Source organism: Armigeres subalbatus, chromosome 2 (assembly GCF_024139115.2).
Source record: "Armigeres subalbatus isolate Guangzhou_Male chromosome 2, GZ_Asu_2, whole genome shotgun sequence".
Taxonomy (NCBI): domain Eukaryota; kingdom Metazoa; phylum Arthropoda; class Insecta; order Diptera; family Culicidae; genus Armigeres; species Armigeres subalbatus.
This window is the reverse complement of record NC_085140.1, coordinates 294,356,988-294,382,299: the sequence shown is the minus strand read 5'-3', so window position 1 is coordinate 294,382,299 and position 25,312 is coordinate 294,356,988. Positions and strand designations below refer to the sequence as shown.

Sequence of the window (25,312 nt, the reverse complement as noted above, 5' to 3'; positions counted from 1 at the left end):
GAAAATCTGGGTTCTAGATCTGGGAAATTTGATTTATAGAAAAATAATGATTTATTTTCAAGACATGCTTTTTATTTATGTGATTTATTAAACTGTCGGAGATTATAACGAACAAAACTGCTGGAGCAATAAAAAAATCATGCATTCATGCGGAACTAAATTTACTAAAAGCCGGACATAACGCCGTTGAATAACATCGAAAAATTATTGAATCTTTGATGTGTGGAATCCCAATATTATCGCATGGATGTTGATCTTTATTGCGGCGAAATAATTGAAATTATCATAGCATTTGACAATCATATCGCAACCGATTATCAAGAGATTCTGAGGAAGGCCGAATATACATTGATTTTATTTTCATAAATTCATAAATAGCATTGGGGACGGATTTTATTTTATCGTTTATCGACATTATTTTTACGTATTTTCCCTAGTGTGCGATGGTTATGACTGGTTGAACAATGGTTGAAATAAAAAATTGTACAGTTATTAATAAACTGTAGTTCGACAGATCGACTTATTGAATAAAGCCCCAAACGCAATATAACGGAACGGCGACGGAAACGGAAAATTTGACAGTTAGCCCATATATTTTCTGTCAAATTTGCCGTTTCCGTCGCCGTTCCGTTGTATTGCGTTTGGGACTTAAGAGTCCAATTATGATTCATATTCAGCAATAAGATTATTTATGTTATGCATTGAGTGAACCATATCTAACAAATCAAGAATGGCGCGGATGACAACGTTACCGGCGGATGATCAAATGACAGCAGTTCGAGACCCGACTTAAGAAAATTTTAAAATGATTATATGAAAATAGTAATTGCTTCAAAATACGTTCATTGAAGATCTTACTGATGTTACCTTCTATGCGTTATTATTTTCGATGAATTCACATGTAGCTGAATTGAGGCTTAGTAAAATGCTTATTAAAGGTTTAACGAATCAGTTAATAAAGTTGTTTTTCAAAATGATGTAGTTGTATAACTTCGCCAAAATTGTGTGAACAATGCTTGAACAGAAGTTGTGATAAGAAATAGTACAGACATAATTCAACACAGCGCTGAATTAAATCATCACACTGATGTTAGTTCAACTAGTGAATGTTTGTTGGGAGGTGGTTGAAGTTTAAAAGATTCCCAAAAAATTTTAGGGTATCCAGGATCCATAATATATGAAAGTTCAAAACTTGAAATTCTTCTAGTAGTTCCCTTAGGAATTCCTTCGGAAAGTTATCCACAAATTCCTCTGAAAATCGTTTGAAAATCCTTCTCATGTAATTGTAATTCCTACTTATCTAGAAACCCGTCACTAATTTTTTAGGAAATTCATGAGAAAATTCCTTGAAGATTTCTTTTCTCTTCTCCAAGTTTTATTTCTAGACATTTCTTTGGCTATTTTTCCAGAAAAATCTCCGGCATTCACTTCAGGAATGCATTCGAGAGTTTCTTCAAGAATACATACGGAATTTCCTCCCAAAATTCCACCAGAAGTTTCTTTAGAAATTTATGACGAAAATCCTCCGAATTCGCTCCGTAATTTCACTTGTAAATCTATCAGAAATTCGTCTAGGAACTTTTCCGGGCATTCCTCCAGGAACTCTTTCTTTAATTCTTCCAGGAATGTTTGCAAAATACCTCCATAAATTCAATAGCGAAATCCTCTAGGATTTAATTTTGGAATTATTTTCGCAATTACTTCAGAATATCTTTCAAGAATTCCTCTAAAAATTTCCTTAGGAATTTATCCAGGAATTCGTTCAAGTATTTACCCAGAAAATTTTCCAGATATTTTTCCGCGAATTCCTTCAGGTACTTCTCCAGAAATTCCTTATGGAACTTAATTTGGGATTTCATACAGAAGTCATTACAAGAGTTCCTCCAGAAATTCCTCCAGGATTTCCTACGGAAATTCTTCCTGTAGTTCTTCAAGAAATTCCTCCAAAAGTTCCACCGGCAGTTCCTCCGAAAATTCCGGGAATTCCTCCAGAAATTCCTCCGGGAGTTCCTCCAGAGATTACTCTGGGAGTTCCTCCGGGAGTTCCTTCCCGGAGGATCTGCCGGTGAAACTCCCGAAGGAATTCTCGTAGAGACTGCCGGTGGATCTCCCGGAGGAATTCACCAAGGAATTGCCGGAGGAGCTCCCGTAAGAACTCCCGGAGGAATTTCAGGAGGAAGTCCTAGAAGAATTCCTTGACGACCTCCCGGAGGAACTCCAGAGAAACTATCGGAAAAACTTCGGAAGAAATTTCCAGCTTAATTTATGACAAAAGCCTAAATGATTTCTTGAAAAAAGCCTGAATAATTTCCTGGAAGAGATACTGGTGGAACTTTCGGCAGAAACTCCCGAATGAATTGCCGGTGGAATTCCCGGAGGAACTCTCGGAGGAATTCTCGAAGGAACTCCCGGAGGAATTTCTGAAGAATCTCCCGGGAGATTTTTTTTAAGGAACCCCCCTGAGAACCTGCCAGCGAAACTACCAGAAGAATTCTCGGAAAAACTCTTGGATAATTCATTCTATAGACAAATCTCGTCTAGCAGAAGACCTCCCGGAGAATTCCTTGAGGAGCTCCCAGAGAAATTCTCGGAGGAGCTTCTGGAGGAATTTCTATATAAGAAGCCTATAGGAAAAAGCATAAATGAATTCCAGAAAGAAAGCCTGAATTCCCGGAAGAATTTTCAGAGGAATTCCCGTAGGAAATTGATGATGGAATTTCTGAAGACATTGCCGAAGAAATTGCTAGAGGCATTTCTAAAGAATTCCTGATAGAATTCCGGATAGAATGCCTGGAGCAATTGTCGAAGGAATTCCTGGGGAAAGCTTGCATATTGTTTTTTTTCCTGCTTATTTTATAATAAATATTATTTCAGAGAGGATTTGTTTAGAAATTGAGATATATGGTTATAGTTTTCTAATATTTTCTATAATTGTTATAGCCGATTTTATATTCTTTCTGAATATTAATTTCGTTAATAATTTTCTCACTTTGTTTAAAAATATCTGATGAGCAATAAATCAGGCATTTTTAAATCCAGTATTGTTTTAATCATTATTGTTGTTAAATAAACGCACAACGCGTTGGTGAGCGTAAATGCGTCATGTTCATTGGCGTTGCGTTTTAGTACAAAACGCTGACTTCAACGCCCAGCGCACAGTGATGCCAAGGCGGAAAAAACTGAAAAAAAAAGTTCAGCGTACAGTTTCGAAAGTATTTTTATAATTTTTCATAATGTTTGAAATGTCTTTCCTCAAAATTTCACGAAGATTGGATGAATATTGCAAGGGGTGCATCATGTCGATCCAATGGCAAATCAAAAATGTTTTTTTAATTTGCTTGTAACATGTATGGCGAAGACATGATGTTGTTCAACCTGGTTTTTAACTATGAGCACGCAATCGCACGCATGCCGAACTGGGCTTATTTCAAAGCTTATTTATTAAGCATTTCGGGGATATGATGATTGTTTTGCGCAAATCTGCGCAAATAGCATTTTTCTTCATAACATTCTTGAAGTAAGCATAAGCACACGCCGAATACAGTTATCAGAAAATCATGGGAATAAATTTTCAAACAGCTGTATCTCAAGCGTCTTTTGACCGATTTTCACAATTCTTTTACGGATTTCTTACCTATCTCATCTAGTTTCACCATACTTGTGTGATATGTTTCTAGGGATGCTCACTTTTTCCCTAGAGGGGCGTGAGTATGGATGTTTTTTTTAAATATAGTAAATTTCGATTTACATGACATACTTCAGTCGTAACAACACTTACAGCTTAATTTTTTTTTAAAACAGTATTCTAGCATTGACTATACTATGTGTCAACAAAATGTTTCTTGTGGATATCCCTAGCGACTCCAAAATGACCTCTATACTGCCGTAATCTGACAAAGTGACGTATGCGCCAAATTACAACCTACAATATTTCCATTTTTCTGTTAAAGAGCTCGATGAGCACTACTCGTTAACACCATTTTTGGAAAATGGCGTATACGTCACTTTTTCAGATTACGGCAGTATACTGATGAAAGATGATATGCAAATATTGACGATGAAAACTACGGAAACCCGTGCGAAAGGGAACTCGTCATGTCCATGTACGTCAGTAGAGGCCAAGGGAATGATATTCTACTCAGTTTTACCCAAACCAGATGTTCGAGGATCTCCAAACTGTTTAGGAGTTTGGATCAATTGGTCTACCAATTCAACTGAGCTCGATATCTATCTGAAATCGACCAATCATGTCCAAATAAGTCTTAAGAGCCCACGCGTATGATTTGCAGCACAGTTATACCCATACCAGATGTTTCAGGTTCTCCAAGCTGTTCTGAAGTTTGGATAAATCGGTCTACCTGGTCAATTACGCTCGATAGCTATCTGAAATTGACAAGTCGTGTCCACACACATCCGAAGAGCCCACGTGTATGGTTTTCAACTCAGTTATATCCCAGCCAGATGTTCTAGGTTCTCAAAACTGTTCTGGAGTTTAGAACAATTGGTCTACCAAGTCAACTGCGCTCGATAGCTATCTGAAATCGACCAGTCATGTCCACACAAGTTCTTGGAGCTCACGCGTATGATTTGCAGCACAGTTATACCCAAACAAGATGTTTCAGGTTCTCCAAACAGTTATGGAGTTCGGATCAATTGGTCTACCAGGTGCGCTCGGTTGGCTTAGAAACCTCGCAGTTAATAACTGTGGAAGTGCTTAATGAACACTAAGCTGCGAGGCGGCTCTGTCCCAGTGTGGGGATGTAATGCCAAGAAGAAGAAGAAGAAGAAGAAGAAGAAGAAGAAGGTGCGATCGGTACAAATCTAACAGCAATAAGTCATATCCATACAAGTCATGTATACGATTTGGAACTTAGTTATACCAATATCAGATGTTCAGATGTCTATCAAGTCAACTGCGCCCAATATAACTTTGACATCAATGCCCATTTTGAAAATGCCCAATTTTTGCGTTACGTAATTAATGGAACTACATGTCCGTAGACATCACGCTTACAAATTTCGTTTCAGTTATACCCAAATCAGATATTCTAGGTTGTCCAAACTATTGTGAAGTTTGGAACAATTGGTTTAACAGGCCAACTACGCTTGATAAAAATCTGACATTGACCAGTAATGTCCATACATGTCCGTAGAGCTCGCGTATATGATTCGCACCTCATCTGAACCAGAAGTTCGAAAAATTTCCAAACTGTGTTGGAGCTCGTATCAATTGGTCTACCAGAAATTCCTAGAGGAACTTCCAGAGGGATTCTTGGAAGAACTCCGGATTTTCCGAGGAAAAATAAACTTCCGGAGGAGTTCAAGAAAGAACTTTTGGAGGAGTTCCAAAAGGAACTTCCGGATGAATTCCAGAAGGAACTTCCAAGGATATTCCAGAATTTTGAAATAAACTTTATAAAAAAAAAAATCTGGAAAGAACTTCCGGCGGAATTCCAAGAGGAACTTCAGGAGGAATTCGAGACGGAACTTCCGGAAGAAATCCAGAAGAAATCTCCGGAAGAATTCCAGAAGGAACCTGGAGAATTCCTGGAGGAGCTCGAGGAGAAATTCCTGGTAGATTTTTCTGAGGAATTCCTGGAGAAATTCCTTCGAATATTCCTTCAACAATACCTCCGGATATTCCTCTAGAAATTTTTCCGGATATTCCTCGAAATCTTTCTCCGGGGATTCTTCCGGAACTCCTATAGGAAATTCTCTGGATATTCTTCCAGGAATTCCTGCATGCATTCTTTTTAAAATTTCTACAGGAACCCCTCAGAAACTCCTCCATATAATCCTCCAGGAATTCCTTCGGACATTCCTCCAGGAATTTCTTCGGATGTTCCTTCAGGAATTCCTAAGGATCTTCCTCCTGGAATTCTTCCGGAGGAATTCCTGAAGGAACTTCCGGAGGAATTCCTACAGAAACTTCCGGAGGAATTCCTGGAGGAACTTTCGGAGAAATTCCTGGAGAAACTTCCGGAGGAATTCCTGGAGAAACTTGCGGAGGAATTATTGGAGAAACTTTCGGAGGAATTCCTGGAGAAACTTCCGGAGGAATTCCTGGAGGAACTTCCGGAGGAATTCCGGGAGAAACTTCCGGAGAAATTCCTGGAGGAACTTCCGGAGGAATTCCTGGAGGAACTTCCGGGGGAATTCCTGGAGGAACTTCCGGAGGAATTCCTGGAGGAACTACCGGAGGAATTCCTGGAGGAACTTCCGGAGGAATTCCTGGAGGAACTTCCGGAGGAATTCCTGGAGGAACTTCCGGAGGAATTCCTGGAGGAACTTCCGGAGGAATTCCTGGAGGAACTTCCGGAGGAATTCCTGGAGGAACTTCCGGAGGAATTCCTGGAGGAACTTCCGGAGGAATTCCTGGAGGAACTTCCGGAGGAATTCCTGGAGGAACTTCCGGAGGAATTCCTGGAGGAACTACCGGAGGAATTCCTGGAGGAACTACCGGAGGAATTCCTGGAGGAACTTTCGGAGGAATTCCTGGAGGAACTTCCGGAGGAATTCCTGGAGGAACTTCCGGAGGAATTCCTGGAGGAACTTCCGGAGGAATTCCTGGAGGAACTTCCGGAGGAATTCCTGGAGGAACTTCCGGAGGAATTTCCTGGGAAAAGGTTGGAAGGAATTTCTTGAGGAATATCCGGAGAAATTACTAAAGAAATTTCCGGAGAAATCCCTGGAACAAAAATCAAAGCAATTCCTGGAGAAATATCCGGAGAAATTTCTGGAGCCGCTCTCCCAAAGTCCCAAAATGGTAATTTTTGTATGGAATTTGGAAAACTTGATTGAAGTAGAAAGACATTCCTGCAAAATTTCATGCGGTTACATATACTTATTATCACATCAAAATGACATTCATTCAAATTTGTGGAAAAGTAGGTTCACGAAATTCCTTGATAAATTTGAAAGAGATTTTTCAGCTGGGATAAGGAAAATTCCTACCCAATTCAGAGTTATACACGTTTTAGTTCGAAAAAAGCGCTCTGCTGCGAGGGAGCTTACCTCAGTTCTTAGTACATACAATGCTTGCACAAATACCATATAATTGAATCATATTGAATAACTCTGATCATTAAGGCTTATTTCAGGGTCATAAAATCGTCATATGTATATGACAAGTTTTATATATCACTGTCTTGAAAAAGCTACGTAGCAATCTCAAGCACAAAAACCCTAATTAATCCACCTATCGGTGATGGTGCCTTTCTCGTTCGTTCAAAAGGGTTGAGAAATATGTAAGAAAAGTTTAAAATAACACAAATATGTGGATAGGTCTTATTTTTCAAATTTGTTATTAATTTATATGGATTATTATATTATTATACTAATTTATATGGATTATACAATTCCTCGCCGAACGCAACTTGTTGCAAGCAAATCGGATGGACATAAGTGCAAAAAAAATGATTTTGTGTTTGTTGTAATAATGAAATTAGTATTTTGGCCATAACTTCCGATCCCATTGTCCGATCTGACCAATTTTTAATATAAAACAATGGAACAGGATTTTGTTTTGAAACACATTGTTGCGAGCGAGTCGATTGAGGATAAGTTCAAAAAAATGAGTGATGTATTTTTTTGTATGAAAAAAATAATGTATTTTGGCCATTCCTTATGAGCCCATAGTCCTATCCGGCCAAATTTCAATTGCACAGCAATGGGACAATGTTCCGCATCGAATGCAACCTGTTGCGAGATAATCGGTTGACAAAATGTGATTGAAAAGACTTTTTTCCGTGTTTTGTATGGAGTGGCATCACTGTGCAGCGCGACGTGGGTCTCCGAGCCTTCTATCAAAAGCGGTGATGATGCCTTTCGCGTGTATTATAAAACTAGAAAACACAAAAGAGTAACAAAAAAAATATAGGGGAAGAGGCCCCAAAACGCCCCCCTGAGGCAAAACGCCTTTTGTGGTTTCCCTCATATTTACCGTCATTAAGAATTTTTTTTTTAATTTCTCGGAATATTTACATGTTATGTTCTACAAAGTTGTAGCGCAGCTTATTCCAATCAATTTCGCTAAAAAAAAACTTTTTCTGTAGCTCTCAATTTGGCTGATTTAAAGTAATTTTACCTAATTGGATTAGGGTGTACCTCACAATACAGTATTTTCGATCTACTTTTTTTGTTTTAGATTTCTCGAAAAAATCGTCTTCAGGTGACTTTTTGAGCTCAAAAAATTTGCAACTTTTGATGGGTAAATATGCTCAGTATCTTTTTTCTATCAAAAGTTATAATCGTTTTTCTGTCAAAATTACATTTTTTTCATAAGTTGATATTTCCGGTTAGGGCAGACCAAAAAATATGTTTACACGGCATTTGAAAGAGAAGTTTATATTCCTTATTATGTCAAAAAAATGGAGATATTTTATTTTTTAATCTCAAGTTTTATCAATTTTACTAAAATCATGTCTTTTCAAATAAATTCTACAGCTTTGATACTTTTTATAGGTTTTATCATTATTATCGTTTTGCAAGATTTACGAGAAAATATGCACTTTCGGCATAAAACATACTTTTAAGAAAAAAAAATTGTCCTTCAAAGTTGTTCTGGATACTTGGGCCCTTATTACAGAGTTATCGAAAAATAGGGTGGGCCATTTAAAAAAAAAGGGAAATTTTATATTTTTTTATTTTGCGGAATATTGACATAAAATGTTCTAAAAAGTTGTAGCGCAGCTTTTTCCAATCAACTTTGCTATATAAATTTTAACGTAGCTCTTAAGCTCACTTGTTTAGACAAGTAATTTTACTTACCAGGATAAGGGTGTCCTTCAAAAAACAATATTTATGAGCTGCTCATTTCATTTTTTTTATTTTTCACGGATGTCACCTTCTGAAGACTTTTGGGGCTTTACAAAACGCGTGTTTTGCTATAAGAATATCGTCTATATCTTCTTCCGTTGTCAAGTTATATTCATTTATTTTAAAAAACATGACTTAAGTAAAATTGGTAAAACTTGAAATAAATAAATAACGTATCCCCAATTTTTTGACATAATGAAGAATATGAATTTCTCTTTCAAATGCCGTGTAAACATATTTTTTTGGTCCACCCTAACCGGAAATATCAACTTATGAAAAAAAATTAATTTTGACAGAAAAAAGATTATAACTTTTGATCGGAGAAAAATATTGAGCATATTTACCCATCAAAAGTTGCAATTGGTTGAGCTCTAAAAGTTACCTGAAGAAGACTTTTTCGAGAAATCTAAAACAAAAAAAGTCGAGTCAAGTACGAGACACTGAAGACTGCCTTACTGTTGAGGTCGAAATACGTATCTGTCAAGATACAATTAAGTGGTGGAATTCAATGGGATTGTACAAATTCGTCTTATGACAAGTGAAGACATTCCACTAAAAAGCTCAAAATAATTTTCTTAAAAAAAAAAGTAGATCAAAAATACTGTTTTTTGAGGTACACCCTAATCCAATTAGGCTCTAAATCAGCTACAGAAAAAGTTTTTTTAAGCTAATATAGAATAAAGAATAAGCTGCGCTACAACTTTGTAGAACATAACATGTAAATATTCCGAGAAATAAAAAAATATTTTCTAATTTTGTTTATATGAAAGATAGCTTTTACTTTCCTCCGTGAATATGGAATACATTGAGTCTTAGACTTGCCTTAAAAATCGCAATTAATGGTGAAAACAGCACTGCTTCACCGTTTTGAATCATTGCTGGTAATATTCCGTCCAGTCCTGCAGATTTATAAGGCTCAAAGGATCTCACTGCATTTGTAAAGATATCGTCAGCCATTTTGCAACAGTTTTCGCATCATCAGACATTTGAGTTGTTCTTGCTGAACTTGCTGACTTTCAAACGAACCACTTGTTGTTGGGTCTGCACTGATCCAAGAAAATGGGTTTCCATAATCAACTTTAATGTTTCACCAGAATTTTGTGTGGAAAATCCATCCTCTTTGACAGAAATCTTATCATTTACCTTTTGGGGAAAACATTCCAGTTCTTGAACTAAATCAATCTTTCCACCTTTTGTAAATGGGTCTGAATTTAAATATTGCTCATATTGTTCCCAGTTCGTTTTTCTAGCGTTTCTAAATGAAGTTGATGATCGTTTTTCCCAACTCCATCCAAACACAATATGTCTATGATCTGACAATGATGTTTCCTTGGAAACATGCCAGTTTGCAATTCTTCCGTAAATCGTACCCTTGCCCTTTACGTACCCTTGTAAAAATTTTTGGATCATTTCCCCTATTGCAAATATCAATATTATTGGATGAGAGATATTCTAGTAAGCATTCACCTCTACTGTTGATATCCGTACTACCCCACACGGTATGATGCGCATTGGCATCACAACCATTGATGAATGACTTGTAATCCTCTCTGCAGTATTGAAAAAATGATTCGACCTCAGGAGGAGGGGCCTCAGGATCATCACCCGGAAAATAGGCCGAAGCTACAGCGACCTCAGCTTTTCTATTGGTGGTTGGCACCTCAACCATGATCGCAACCACGTCCCGTTTTAAAAAGCTTGTAATGGGGTAACAATTCAATGTTTTATCGACTAAAATAGCAGTTCTTGGCGAACTTTCTTTTTCAGCATAAAACAACTTACAGTTCGGTGTGTTTATACCATTTATTTTCCTTTTATTAGACCATGACTCTTGAATTAGTGCCACTCCAAATTCCTTCTTTTTGAATCTCCTACTCATAACAGCAGAAGCTCTTTTTGCATGATGGAGGTTCACCTGCAGGAACTTTAAAGGTTTCATTTCTACTATACTTGGTATTAGTGAAAAATAATAATAAAATAAAAATAAATGTAAATAAACTGTTAAACTGTTAACGGAGATTTGTAAAATTAAATTATATTAATCATTTGATTTAAACATTTTTCATTTACAATAATAAATACGAATTTCAATTTTTATTTCGTATTCAGATTCGTTATTTTTGTTTCTGGCGTTAGATACATGTTTGGACTAGATGGAATTATGGAAGAGACCCTTTTTTACGTTAGGCACTTTAGATGACGAAAATAGTTTGAAAGAAGCGCACAATCGCTATTCCAAAAACCAAGCTCAAAATGAATTACGCCTTTTTAATTCTTCTCTAGAAATGTTTTTTTTTTTGGGTACGGTGCGTATGTGTTAAATTCATGATGGAATTAGAGGCGAAAGTAAAGATTTAATAGTTACTTTAGGGTACGACAGGCATGAAGAACGTGCTATAGAAGTGGATTCAAATGTCAGAGGGCAATATATAAATCTCACGACATTCCTTCTTATATCTATATAGGTATATATGATTATACCATCTACGTTATTTTAAAAGTGTATCAAAACTTGTTGACTACAGTGTATACTAAGTTATTATTATATCATGCTTTAGTTATAAGATCTTGAAATCTGCAGAACTATAATCATCGTTAGATTATCTTATCATTATTGTTAATAACTTTTAAACGAAGGTAAATTTTCCTACCATTGAGTGTGCATAGCTAATCGATTCCCGCTCCGAAGTAAAAATTATATATGTGCATAAAATAAGATCCTACCGATAAACAAACACACCACTTGTTGTTGATTGTAATCAGTGTTTTTATCGAGCAATGATGGCTGTAAAGCAAACCTATTCAACCAAGTGTTTACTAGGTACGGTAACAAATCGAGTTCATTCATATGAGACTTTTGTTGGTTCCTTCCATACAATCGATCAATTCACATAACGTCAAGTGTTTACCAGACATTTCGTTCAAACACATATTTCAAACAGTTTTTTGTTAATTTTTTTTGAAAAAAATTTGATGCAAACAGCATTTTTACTTTTTTTTTAATCCAACACGATGTTGAGTCCATTATGTCTTGGCACATCTTAAATGTTTTAAAATGCCGGATACTGTGATAATGACATTTTGTAAAATAAGTAGAAGACAAGAGTATGAGCATCATGCTCTTGAACCTAAAATTTTCCTATAAAATGCTCATCCCGAAACGGCTACGCTATAATCTGTTTGTTGATCAGCCCTAATCTAGGAACTGATTACCTTATCACTCCCGATCAGGATGCTGCTCCCTAGTCGATAGTCTGCTTGAACTTGTTGTTTACTTACACGCGAATGGGCAGCGGAACAACAAGCATGTAGATCCAGGAGATTCCCTTCGGAACGAAACCAGCCTTTCAATTAGGGTAATTATTGTGGTTGCTTGATTTTGATGACTTTTTGTCGCTATCAGCGCAATAAAATGTGTTTCACGTGTCCTACCCATACGTTTAATTTGTTTAATATGGATTGCATTTTGTGCAATTAGCTTTTATTTCTCGACTAGACTTCATCAATGTTGATTAATGGGGGAAATTATTTCACAATCATGAACAGGTAAAAGTCCAATTCGCACGAGCCTAGAATAGAGTTATGAAAATGATTCACTTTATGATTATTGAATGTTTTAGCATATATTTACAAATCTACGCCACGTCCGCAAGGGTGATCGTTAATATGGACTTGAAAGAGGCAGTTATTTTCATACAATAAATCAATCACATGGACCGTGGATTTTGCACAATTTTCGCGAATTTTCCAGAGGTGAACCAGCCAAGAGCTGAAAGCCTCTTTAATAAAGAAGAAAAAAAAATTTCGCGAATACACATAATTATATAGTTTGATCACCTGCATAAATTGAAATTAGGAAGTTGTCATCACCCCATTGCATTGTCCGAATACATTTACGTTATTGTTATTGCAGTGTGGCCGGGAGTGGGTGGGACAAGTAGGACATGTCCTATACGCATGAAACTACTTGGGTAGAACAGTCGAAGAATAATAAGAACATACCATATGGATAACTAAAAAATCTAATGCTATCAATACAGTTTCAATTTCTAGATCTCAAAAAATATCACTAAAACGTTTCAAAGAGAATCAGAGGTTTGAAAGCTTAGAGGTTAAACTGACAATCGTGGGAGGTACTGGGATTGTAGAGGAGAAATCTATTCCGAAAGGCTTCTTAGAGTCTATGCGAAATTATTCAAAAAAGTGTATTATTAATGATGTATTGAGATTTTTTAAGAAGTTTTGAAGTTTCTTATAGGTTCTGTACCGTCGTGCGGGGCTTCTTTTGATAAATCGGGGGCTACTTTGGATATTTTGAAACAATAATTACAACGTTAAGTACTCTCAAATTGCTATTATCACCATTCGGGTGCCTTGTTGATAGTTGGATGTCAACTTTTTGTTTCAAATTTAGTATTTTTTTCATTTAGTTTTTTTAGAAAATCAAAAATCCAAAGTAGCCCCCGGAGTCAAAAGAAGCCCCGCACGACGGTACTTTCATAAAATTGTTGAACATTTTCTGGAAATACCTAATTATTTCTGCTAGTTCAGGAAGGCTCAGTGAATTTTAGATTTTTTTTAAAGAATCGACAGACTGACGGTGAATTAATCAAAAGTTGAATATCTAAACAAGGATACAGCTTAGCTTAATTTAGCCAAGACTAACTGAACTTGTCAATAGTTACTTCTCTTGTCAAAACTGATGTAAAAACTGTATAGTTATTGTTGCTACTAGAGACCGAGAAAACTTCTGCATCCCTACAATACCACGGGAAGGATATTTCGTTAACTCGGTAAGGTAGATGAACAGAGGTATAGATAGATGATTCGCTAAGAAAAATGATGTAGTCTATGCCACATTATGTAATGTAGTCTTTGCCAGACTTCATGTCCATAAGGCAGAAGTGGTAGTCACCAGACTCCCGAGATCATGATGGTAGCACATCCGGATACCTGGTAGCAAGCCTATGAGAAGAAGAGCTCTGAAAGCTTCTAATAGTTCATTGGAATCTGTAGGAATTACAAATATACCTACGTTTGCATGAAATCTTAAAAGTTAAAAAGAAAAAAAGTCTGAAATTCAGAGATTTCTGAAAACTCGGGACAGAGCCGCCTCGCAGCTTAGTGTTCATTAAGCACTTCCACAGTTATTAACTGCGAGGTTTCTAAGCCAAGTTACCATTTTTGCATTCGTATATCAAGAGGCTAACACGATGATACTGTTATGCCCAGGGAAGTCGAGACAATTTCCAATCCGAAAATTGTCTAGGCCGGCACCGGGAATCGAACCCAGCCATCCTCAGCATGGTCTTGCTTTGTAGCCGCGCGTCTTACCGCACGGCTAAGGAGGACCGTAAACCGTACTAAACACCCTTAAAGAATCTTGAACGATCATAAGCTTTACTAGTAGTTCGTAGCTATGTTTCTGAAGATTTATAATGGTTCGAATTCCTAGAAGTGAATGAAATTGCTTGAAGCCATCCAATATTTTATAAATCAGTTCAATCAAAGGTAATTGCCTATTTCCGGGGATTAAACCGGACTTGGACGTTAATTTACAATGTTATGAAAACTCATATGTGAATATGTACGTTATGTGGAAGATATTGATTTGGAAAATGTATTGGAGATAACCACTTTCCCTTCGATGGGACTCGAACCCATGACCCTACAGTACGCTAGACTGGTGCTTTAACCAACTAAGCTACGAAGGACCTCCGTCGGCAAATAGCTTACACAACCTCACTTGATCAGTACCGTTGCTGATGAAGAATGTGTATAGCCGCCAGACATTCTAAATACTCACGCTCCTCTAATGTGGACGTGTACAATACACATGTGGAAGTATTGGCTTGAGAAATGGATTGCGAGTGATTTGACTATGCGTCCAATTTGGGAATCTCGAGCTCGTTCAGTAGCCGCTAGGTTGCGAGGCCGACGGAGGTCCTTCGTAGCTTAGTTGGTTAAAGCACCAGTCTAGCGTACTGTAGGGTCATGGGTTTGAGTCCCATCGAAGGGAAAGTGGTTACCTCCAATACATTTTCCAAATCAATATCTTCCACATAACGTACATATTCACATATGAGTTTTCATAACATTTTATAATTGTTTTTTGCAAATGTTCTATAAACACTAGAAATGTAATGATTGACTTTATAGTCATAGGGATTTTATAACTTATTAGAGGCGGTCCGGAAAGTCTCTGAAATTCCATATAAGTATTCTATAGATTTGAAAATCCAGTTTTTGTCCTACCCACGTCCGGGAACGTGGCCGCGCCTCTGCGTTATTGTGACACATTCAAATAAGGTATAGGAGTAATTCACACAGCGTTCGTTGCATCGAATTAAAAAAAAGACAATGGAGAAAATGAAATTTGAAATTCAACCCCAATTATCATTGCTGACATTCAACTGGTAAGAAATTTAGGAATTCTACATCACAGGACTACATATTCAGAAAATTAATTTTCATCGAAATCATTCTAATTTTGCATAGAAAATGCAAACATGCCGAGAAATACAGGGCTTGACTGGGGGTATCTTTTATATACATCGACATATCATCCATCCTTTATTTATGAAAGTGTTCTGTTCATGAGGTTGGAGCACTGGCAAAGTTAAACTGGAGCATGATGGAGCACCTGACCCACTAAATTGAATGTTTCCTTGAAATTTAATTAAATAGCCCAACATTTATAATTTCCATTTAATTCCACTAAGTTTGTTATCTTTGCAGTCGTCTTCAGTGTCTTGTACTTGACTCGACGTATCTGCAAAGATGACAAAACTTAGTGGAATTAAATGGAAAGTACTAAACTCGTCTTAGACGGTTGAATACATTCCACTAAAAAGAGCTTAAAACATTTTTTCTTCTATAATTATCTGACTTCCAAGTTGGAAGAGCAACGTCGGGTATGTGAGACGAAGTCGACGGAACTATTGGTTCGACGAAGAGTTCAGACAGGTTCTTGAGGCGAAGGACGCAGCGCGGGCAGTCGCGCTGCAGCAAGGTACCCTGCAGAACGTGGAACGCTGTAGACGGAAACGGAGACAACAGACCTCTGCCTCTTTCAAGAAAAGAAACGCTGCCTGAAAGAAACGGAGTACGAGCAGTTGTAACAGCTGTGCCATTATCAAAAAAACACACAAGGTCCATCAGAAGTTCAACGCATCCCGCAAAGACTTTGTGCCACGAGCCAAGATGTGCAGGAATAAGAATTTGAGCATTTTGACTGACGAACATACAAATAGTGATCGAAAGGTGGAAGCAGTACTTCTATGAACACTTAAAAATTGCGCTGAGAGTACAGGCAGTGAAGGTCAAGGCAGCGGAGGAGACGACTACGTTAGTTCAGCGGACGATGGAGGCTAACCAGCCCCCACCTTGAGAGAAATTAAGGCTGCCATGCAACAAATCAAGAACAATAGCAACTGGTAAGAAACTGATCTCATACATATGGGCCCAGAGAAAATATGGCCAATTGTCTGCACATGCTGATAGTCAGAATCTGGGAAACAGAACAGTGATATCTCAGATTATCTTCCGCCGCGCCGTCTATCACCATTAGTGAATGAATTCATGGAAAGTTATCGGCTTCTTTGACGGCCGTTTGACATCGGAACAGATCTTTACTGTCCGCCACACCTTCTGCTTATCGATTTCAAGGCGGCATACGATAGTATAGATCGCGTAAAGTTACGATGGATGGGGTGCAAAATTGTGTGAAGATATCGGGCGAACAGTCCAGTTCGTTAGAATCCCGACTAGGTGGTGATGGACTTTCGTGCCTGCTATTGAATTATGCTCTAGAACAGCGGTTCCCAACCTGGGGTACATGTACCCCTGGGGGTACCTTCGCCGGGCCCAGAGGGTAACTCGAACAAAAATGCGTCATGGCGGATGAATTACAATTTTAATCAAAACTTATTGATAAACTTTTGATAAATTTGTATTTTTTCATTTCAAAACTTTGTCTTGTAAATAATATAAATGGCGATCAGTAATACATGACCAATTGAATCCTGTCCTTCACATCCAGTACAATAGATGAAGGGCTGTGGGACAAAAGATCAAAAGGGCAAATCCTCGAATGAACAAAATTAAAAAATCTTCTATGCAATCTACCTGATCAAAGCAGAATGTTGAATAATATGTTAAGAATATGATTCTTAACTAAAATCTAGAGTCTACAGATTCGGAAGCCTCCAATTGAGAGACATGAAGACTTTTTCTCAGAAAGCTCAGTTGCTGCTTTGCATGAGAATTAGAAGCATCTTTCTAGGCTTTTTGGAAGCCTCCTTCCAAGGAGCTCGGAGGACTCCTTTCAAGAGGTTCAGAAGCTCCGGAGACGAGCCAGCCTAGGACTGAAAGTCTCCTTTATAAAGACAATAAAAAAAGGTTCGGAAGCCTCCTTTCAAGAGGCCCGGAAGCCTCCTTTCAATTGAACCGGAAGCCTAATTTTAAGAGGTTTGGAAACTTTCTTTCAAGAGGTCCGGAAGCCTTCTTTTAAGCTTTTATCTATAACTTTTTTGTCTGCTCCTTTAAAAAGCCTCGGAAGAATCTTTTCAAAAGGCTCGGAAGGTATTTATCAACAGGTTCTAAAGTCTCATTTTAAACATTTGGAACAGCACTTATGTGACTTGATTTGATCTATATGAGTTACAGAAACTGACAAGTGTGCTACTCGGGCTTTTTTAAAAAGCTCTAAATCCTCATTTCAAGAAGATCGAAAGCCTACTTTCAAGCCTCTTTTCAACAGGCTTGGGAGCCTTCTCTTAAAAGGCTCGAAGACTCTTTCAAAAAGTCTCCGAAGCCTCCTTTCGATTGGTTCGGAAACCTCCTATCAAAAGGCTTGAAGCTTCCCTTTAAGTGGCTCGGATGTTTTCCTTCAAGAAAGTTGGAAGCGTCCGTTCAATGCCTCCATTTATTTAAGTGAATGAAAAGCCGCTTTTCAAGAGGCTCGGAAGGCTCAAAATTTTTTATTCAAGATATTCCGAGACCAGGGGGCTAAAAAGCCACCATTCAATAGGCCCGGAAGACTTTTTTTCAAGAGGCTTGGAAGACTCCTATCAAGAGCTCGAAAACTTTCCATCAAGATACTCGATTTTTTTTAAGAGGCTAGCCAAGCTTGGATGCGTATTTTCAAGAAGCGTCCTTTCAAGATACTCAGAAGCCTCCTTTCAAGTGGCTCGGAAGCCTCTTTCAAGACGCTTGAAAGCCTCCCTTGAAGGAGGTTTAGAAGCCTTCTTTCAAGAGGCTCGGAACCCTCTCTTCAAGTGGCTTGAATTTCTATTCCCAAGAAGCTTGGAAGCCTCCTTTTCGGTGGCTCGAAAACCGCCTTTCAAGAGACTCAGAAGCCGCGGGAGGCTTACGTTTCCGAGACTCGGAAGCCTTCTTTCAATACGCTCGGAAGCCTTAAATAGTCAAAAAAAACTTCTGTAGGATGCTCGATGTATGAACTTAATTTGAATTGGGCAGTTTCAAAGAAAATGAAAATTTCAGAAAAGTTTATGGAGAGCCGTAAATTCCGTTAATTTTCAGGTCAATGTTTCCTATATCTTAAGAGCTACGATTATTTTAATTTACAGCAAAAAACATAGAGGGTGTCGTAGCCAAATAAATCTATCAGCCAAATGCACTCGCGTCGGACGCAGATATCAAACATACGTGTTCTCGCTCTAAGAATCGAACAATGAATGATGAGCACAATGACTTTCATCATCAACGCGCATCCATCGGCTAGGTGGTTTCTCACTCTAGCGTACGCAATCAGATTTTTATCTGGACAATCCGGCATGTCAAATAAACCTTTTCGTTCTTTCGTTAAATCTACAAGGCTTTCAGCCAAGATTTATACATTTGCAAGGGTCAAGCTTTCAGACAACCTACATCCTACCTCTGGTAATGGTGGGGCAACAGAAATTTGAACGTAATTGGTGTATTGTGTATTACGCGTTTAATCTTAAATCTTTTAAAAACTTGTCAGGTAGTTTCAAATATTACGTAATTTTAATTGTATTTCTTTGGTCAGAAATTCCAAAGGAACTCCTGAAAGCTGAAGAAATTTTCGACATTCTTAAATTTCTACAAGAATTTCTTTGCACATTCCTCCAAGGATTATTTCGGGAAATCCTCCGTAAATTACTTCGGAGATAAATCCAGGAATTCTCTTAGGAATTTTCTCAAGGTATTTCTTCGATGATTCAAGGAGTAATCCTAAGATTTCCTTCGAGAGCTCACTCAGAAATTCCTTTGGAACTTCTTCAAGGAATTCCTTCTAAAATTCTTCTAGGACAGCGGTTCTCAACCTTTTTTTATGAGAGGTACCCCTTGGAGCTTTTGCATTAATAGAGGTACCCCCATTTTTTTATTGTGAATGAAAATAAGCGTAACTTGTAAGAGACCTTAAAACTAAGGGGATACATGGCTCTCCATGAAGTTGGAAACTTCAACGTGAAACGTGAAACTTCCCAATACAAATTCAGGCTTCCGGGCCTCTTGAAAGGAGATCTCCGGGCCTCTTTAAAGGAGGTCTCCGGGCCTCTTGAAAGGAGGTCTCCGGGCCTCTTTAAAGAAGGTCTCCGGGCCTCTTGAAAGGAGATCTCCGGGCCTCTTTAAAGAAGGTCTCCGGGCCTCTTGAAAGGAGGCTTCCGGGCTTCTTGAAATTAGGATTCCGGGCCTCTCGAACGGAGGATTCCGACCCTCTTGACAGGAGGCTTCCGAGCCACTTGAAAGGAAGCTTCCAAGCCATTAGAGGGCTCCGAGCTGCTTGCAAAGAGGCTTCCGAGAAGGGTCAAAACTTCAACAATAACATTGAATAATAATTGTAATACATCCGCCATTACTCATTTTGTCCGAGGTTCCCCCTGTGGCCAGCGAAGGTACAATTAAAGTAGGTCAAGAAAAAAAGAAGAAAATACTATTCCAAAAAAAGATGCTCCATAAAATAACAGAAGCTGCAAGTTAACACATGAGCCCGGTCTAGGGCTGCAAATCTTTTTGATAAAGATAAATAATAATAAAAATTTAAAATAATGATGATTAAAATCACCGCGTAGAAGTTTACAAACAAAATAATTTATTTATATATGAAAAGTAAAAATCTATCAAAACTAATATGGGGCACGCTATGTTTAAAGGCAACTATTATGCAAAGTGAATGCACCTCGGATGTTAAGCCGTTAGATCATAGTTTTTGACCTCTAGTTTAAGAATCTGCGTCGATTAAAATATTTCATCGGTGAAATTTTGACTTTTTTACTATTTAAGATAATATTTTTAACCTAAAAACCTTTTCTGACTTTTTAAAAAAAAATTGAAACAAGTTATATAAAATCCAACCACTACTTTTTTTTCCTGATGCTTTAAGAAACATTTTCTTTAAAAACATTTTTCATATGATGAGAATAGTAGAAGTTATATTAAAACAACTGCCATAAAGTGTTCTTACGGTCTATTATGAATAGATCTGTAGCCTTCCTTAGCCGTGCGGTAAGATGCACTGCTACACTGCAAGACCATACTGGGTTCGATTCCCGGTCTTGTCTAGGAAATATTCTCGCCTTCCCGGGGCATAAATTATCATTGTAGCCTCATGATATACGAATGCGAAAATGGTAGCTTGGACTAGAAACCTCGCAGTTAATAACTATGGAAGTGCTGAATGAACACTAAGCTCCGAGGCGGCTTATGTCAGAGTGATTGATGTAATGCCAATAAGAAGAAGTATTATTAACTTTAAGAACATAATATCACTCTTTAACATTTCAAATAATCAAAAAAATAAAACTGCGAACTAGTTCTAAGTAGTATTTATGTATGTTCTGTATTTCAAACTTAATGGACGTCTGCATTATGTGACCACTGTTATATGCTACCACCGTGGATAAAAGTTTACTTGCATACTGTTCGTGGTTATCTGGCATTTGATAGTTTTGGTAGATAGTATAGAAATTAATGTGAATGGCTTCCGTTGTTTGCTCCGTATACTTTGTGAGGCCTCCCTGTGATGCGCTCAATTCAAGAACATGGAATTTCAAAATTAGAAATTTTTCGGTGATTGGTAGCTCGGCTGCTATCCAACAGTAACAAAATCTCGTATGGCGTCTGAATAGAAGTCCAACAATGTTACACTTACAGCAATCGACTACCTGTGGTAGACTCTCCAAAACCTTGTAATAACATTGCATTATTTTCTTTTCAAAACACCCCGTTTAACTAAAAGACTTCGGCAGTAATGCCCTGTGAAACCAAGTTGAGCGTCACGAGTAGCGTTCACCTCTGATGTCCAGACTTCAGATTTGTCTGGATGTTTTTTTTTTGCTACAAGGCCGAAGATTTGGTAGACCAATCCCACCAGCTAATGTAGCGCTGGAGGAGGGTTTTTGTCTAAAATTGTGTCATAGTCTCCTCCTTCCAGAAGATGATTATGAACACAATTGAAATATAATCGAGCATCTTCCTTGACCTGTCCAGCGTTAAATTCTGTTTCTATGGTAACAAGTGGTGCAGGGTTGCTGGTTTTTTTTTAATAAACACGTATGAGATATGCAGTTACACAAGAATTCGCTATCGAAAAATGAAATATATGTTCGGTGTCAACAGTATTTTTAGTATAACTTTTGCTACTTTCATCATATGAAAAAAAAATATATGAAAACTTTCCTTGAACTATCAGGAAAAAAATGTGATGCCTGGATTTTACATTACCTGCTTCAAAAAAATTTTAAAAATCGGAATAGATTTTTATGTTAAGAATATCCCCATAAATGGTAAAAAAGTCAAATTTTCACCGATGAAATATTTCAATCGACCCGGATCCTTAAACTACAGGTCAAAAACTATGACCTAACGGCTTAACATCCAAGGTGCATTCACTTTGCATAATAGCTGCCTTTAAACATAGCGTGTGGGGCAGTTATGCGTAGGGCAAACACATCAACAGCAAAACATATGATCCATATATGGCCGGGGTTCTGCCAAATCGCACCAAACGCCAACAAAAAATTACCGATTTTACAGCCCAAGCTTTCGTATAGCAAATCGCACTGAATATCCTCAACCACATTGCCCGGTTTGGCAGACCATATGTAGATGGCAGCAGATAGGCCTATAATCAATCTTTTTCCACCGTTTCATCAAAGCTCGGTAGAACTACCTCGGCATGCATTCTATAGTGTGCAAGCTATGAAGCAACAAGGCAATTTATATTGTTGCTGTCAAGGAGCAAAGTCCAGCTCGGCATAAAACTCTACTGACAAACTGATTGCATGCCATCGGCAGTCTCGTGCCTGATTGCGTTCACTAGGTTCCTAATGAATGCAGTCAGCAGCCGTGTGGTGGCAAATGTCGCTTAATATGTGGTTGCACGGAACGTGCCGTGCAGCTGTTTTGGTGGGTTTGTAGAACGTGGTCATGCCCCAATGACCGTCGAACGGGATAACCAGAAGGAGTTATTTAATTATATGTATTGAGTTTTTTTTTCTTTTTAATTCGTATGTCAGAACAGGAAGAAACTTCCAACAACATGGCGGAAGCCTATTATCTATCAATCGGTTGACACCCTCGGTACGAATGGCATTCAACACGAATGTTATGAAAACATTTTAGAATTCATACTCTCTGTCATAAGAAGCGATCTTAGTAACAAACGACTGCCATGCATAGATAGTCAAAGAGAGCAAACAGCAAACGTTAGTATTTAATTTGTGACAACTACTGCTGGAGGTGCATGCTGTGTTGTGCACAGTTTTTTTTGCAATGTGAAGTAACAACGCAAATGGAAAAGCCGGTTACAAATAGAGACGAGCTAAAATGTTTAAATCGTTCAACGGAGTTTGGATTAGGAAATACTCTTACGATGTTACTGATTTAACATAACATGACCAGTATTTAAAAAAATAATATAACATAACAGTATTTCCAAATCATAGCTGCGATAGATTAAATGGTATTCATTAAATAATAGAGATAGTATTTCAGTGATGTCCCCTTAACTTTCATTTGAAAAAGTCTCTGGAAACGTTATATTAATGATTTCTCCTTCAATATAAATATAAAAGATCGGAGATGGAGACACTTGATACGACGCATAAAAAAACGTTCATAAACATTTCGTTCAGTTGAAGTTTAATACCTTTCTGTGTCATCTTCGTTTTGAAGCTAGAAAATTTTGTACACAGCTATAGATCGATTTCACAGCTATCACAATTTCAATGATATTCTAACTTTCCCCTTATCTTATTTCTCTGGATACAAACACTGTAGAACTCGACATCTATGAAAAAACGTCACCTGCCAGTGGAGACGCATGGTATGACGCAAAAACTATGCATTCGTCTTCATTGCGAAACATGAAACTGGTGAATTTTCCTTTCGGAATTAGGTCATAGACAACAACTAAATACTTATCTATAAGAACAATCACTTTTCACCAACGACATACTAACAATTACACGTGACCTGCGCCACCAAAACGTGTAACTGAAGCGGAACATGCAAAGATGAGACGGAAACAATGAAAGTTCATCATGTCTATCCGAACGACCTTGACCGCACAACTGGGTGCTTGTTCGTTCGAGCGACCATAAGCATATGGACAAGAATTTCCCATTTTCCCAAGCGGTGATACTCACGGTTGCTGTAATAGCTGGCATCCAATCGTCGATTGAGGGCATCCTCGCCAGCCTGAGCCAGCTTGGGATCGTTGGTTGTCGCAATGGGGGCCATTTCCTTGCACCTCTGTTGTTTTCGTTCCCGTTCCCGTCACTCACTCAGCTGTTTTCACTGGGGCTGTACACGTTTTGATGGTCACTTCTACCTTGACACAGTATCTCGGTTGCGAACGGGGATGTGATTTATTGATTTTCCCTTTATTCGAGGAGGGAGAATATGCACTTGTAGCTTTGTTTTCAACTTTATTAGCAGCAAAAGGCGTCTCTTGGAAATTCCACTAATTACTTAAGGCTCTGAGTGAACTAGATTCTGATGAAATCGAATAGATTTACCCAAACTACACAATCACAATTACTACCTCACGTGTGACGGTGGTTGATTCCAGTTGCACGGTAATTTTTAAATCGCAGTAATAATAAACAAAAATAGCTTCCGGGAAGTTTCTTCACTTGGACACGGTTTATTCACCGAACACAAAGTGACTAAATTTCTTCAAATTGAACTTAAACTAATCGAACGAAAGCACCCACGACGGCTGGACGCGGAATGCACTCTTGTCCAACTGCAGTTGCACTTTGTACGCTGGCGCGAAACAACCACAAGCACGTTACACGGTTGATGACAGCAAGGCAAGATAGCAACAGTAGTGCCACAGAGAGCTCCAATAAGTCGGGATGGCCGTGAAACAGGTTGTTAAACTCGCGTTTTGTTGCGCTCTTGCCGCCTGTCGCTCCGATCGGTGGTGAAGCAATAATGCCAGACAGATTTCCTAAACTGGACTGGATCGCCTAGTCGGGATCTGTGGATCGATCTACTGTAGAAAGCAGCTACTGCAGCACATTGATTCGCTATCAATGAGATTGTTCTTCCTTCAGGGCTGTATTTTTTACAGGCGCGCCATACCTAGATGTTGAACTGTTCGTGTTTACAAACACAGCGGATTCAAAACAGCGCCAATTCTACTAATCTCACCGGTTTATTTCAACCGAGTCGATCTACATACAATCGGCGATGGTTCAGCGTGGTTGTCTACTTATAGATCATAACAGCGATACAGGTATACCTCGATTATATGGATTTTTACTAATGTCTTGAAATTGAGCTTGACCGTAGCTAATGCTTTCATAATTTTGAATTGAGAACCGACAATAATCATCAACATACAGGATTATTAGGTTTAAAAGCAATCAAGTTGAAATGCATTTAATTCTGGAAAGCGAATAGGGTGATGCATTCACCTGCCCACTGTAAGAAAACGACACTTCTGCACTTGTACATTCTCTTGAAACCATTAAAAACTATGCTTAGAATAGGGAATGATGGGGCAAGCCCGGCTCTTCAAGCATTTGACTCATTCAAACATATTTGGAAGCTCAAATTTATGTAATAAGCATACATAATCCTTTTCAGGTCATTATCTTACAGATGTATGCGTTGTAAACATAAATGTTGCTAATTTAAACATACTGTGGGTTAGCGTCACGACACTGACCACTGTCTGGTAACGGTAAAACAATTTACGGTACCGATGCACAATGGTCCACAGAGCGAAATTAAGTGGAAATTAGTATTTTGAGCCTGAAATAGCAGAGTTAGAAAAAACCTTTGTTCCACAAAGTTGTTCCAAATAGTAAGAACTTTATCCGGATGTTGATGAAAATTAGGGTGGTCCTCATTTTCATGGAATGTAAAAATCAACTTTTTTAATTGCAAGAATAGGGGTGAACATTATTCTGTAAAGTTGTAGCCTAGCTAATTCCAATCATTTTGCTAAAAAAATGTTTTCTGTAGCTCTTAAATTGACGAATTTAAAGCATTT

General features: G+C 38.1%; 1 protein-coding gene across 2 annotated transcripts in view; it reads right to left on the bottom strand.

Moving 5' to 3' along the window:
- LOC134212432 (6-phosphofructo-2-kinase/fructose-2,6-bisphosphatase 1-like) overlaps window positions 1-24,347 on the bottom strand; it is a 319,297-nt gene extending 294,950 nt beyond the window's left edge. The window contains exon 1 of one of the 2 annotated variants that reach the window (XM_062690280.1): window positions 23,454-24,347. In XM_062690280.1, coding sequence (XP_062546264.1) covers window positions 23,454-23,547 — 94 coding nt within the window. In that variant the 5' untranslated portion in view covers window positions 23,548-24,347. The remainder of the gene's footprint in view (window positions 1-23,453) is intronic. The other variant, XM_062690281.1, reaches the window with a different exon arrangement.
- Between the last annotated feature and the right edge of the window lie 965 nt (window positions 24,348-25,312).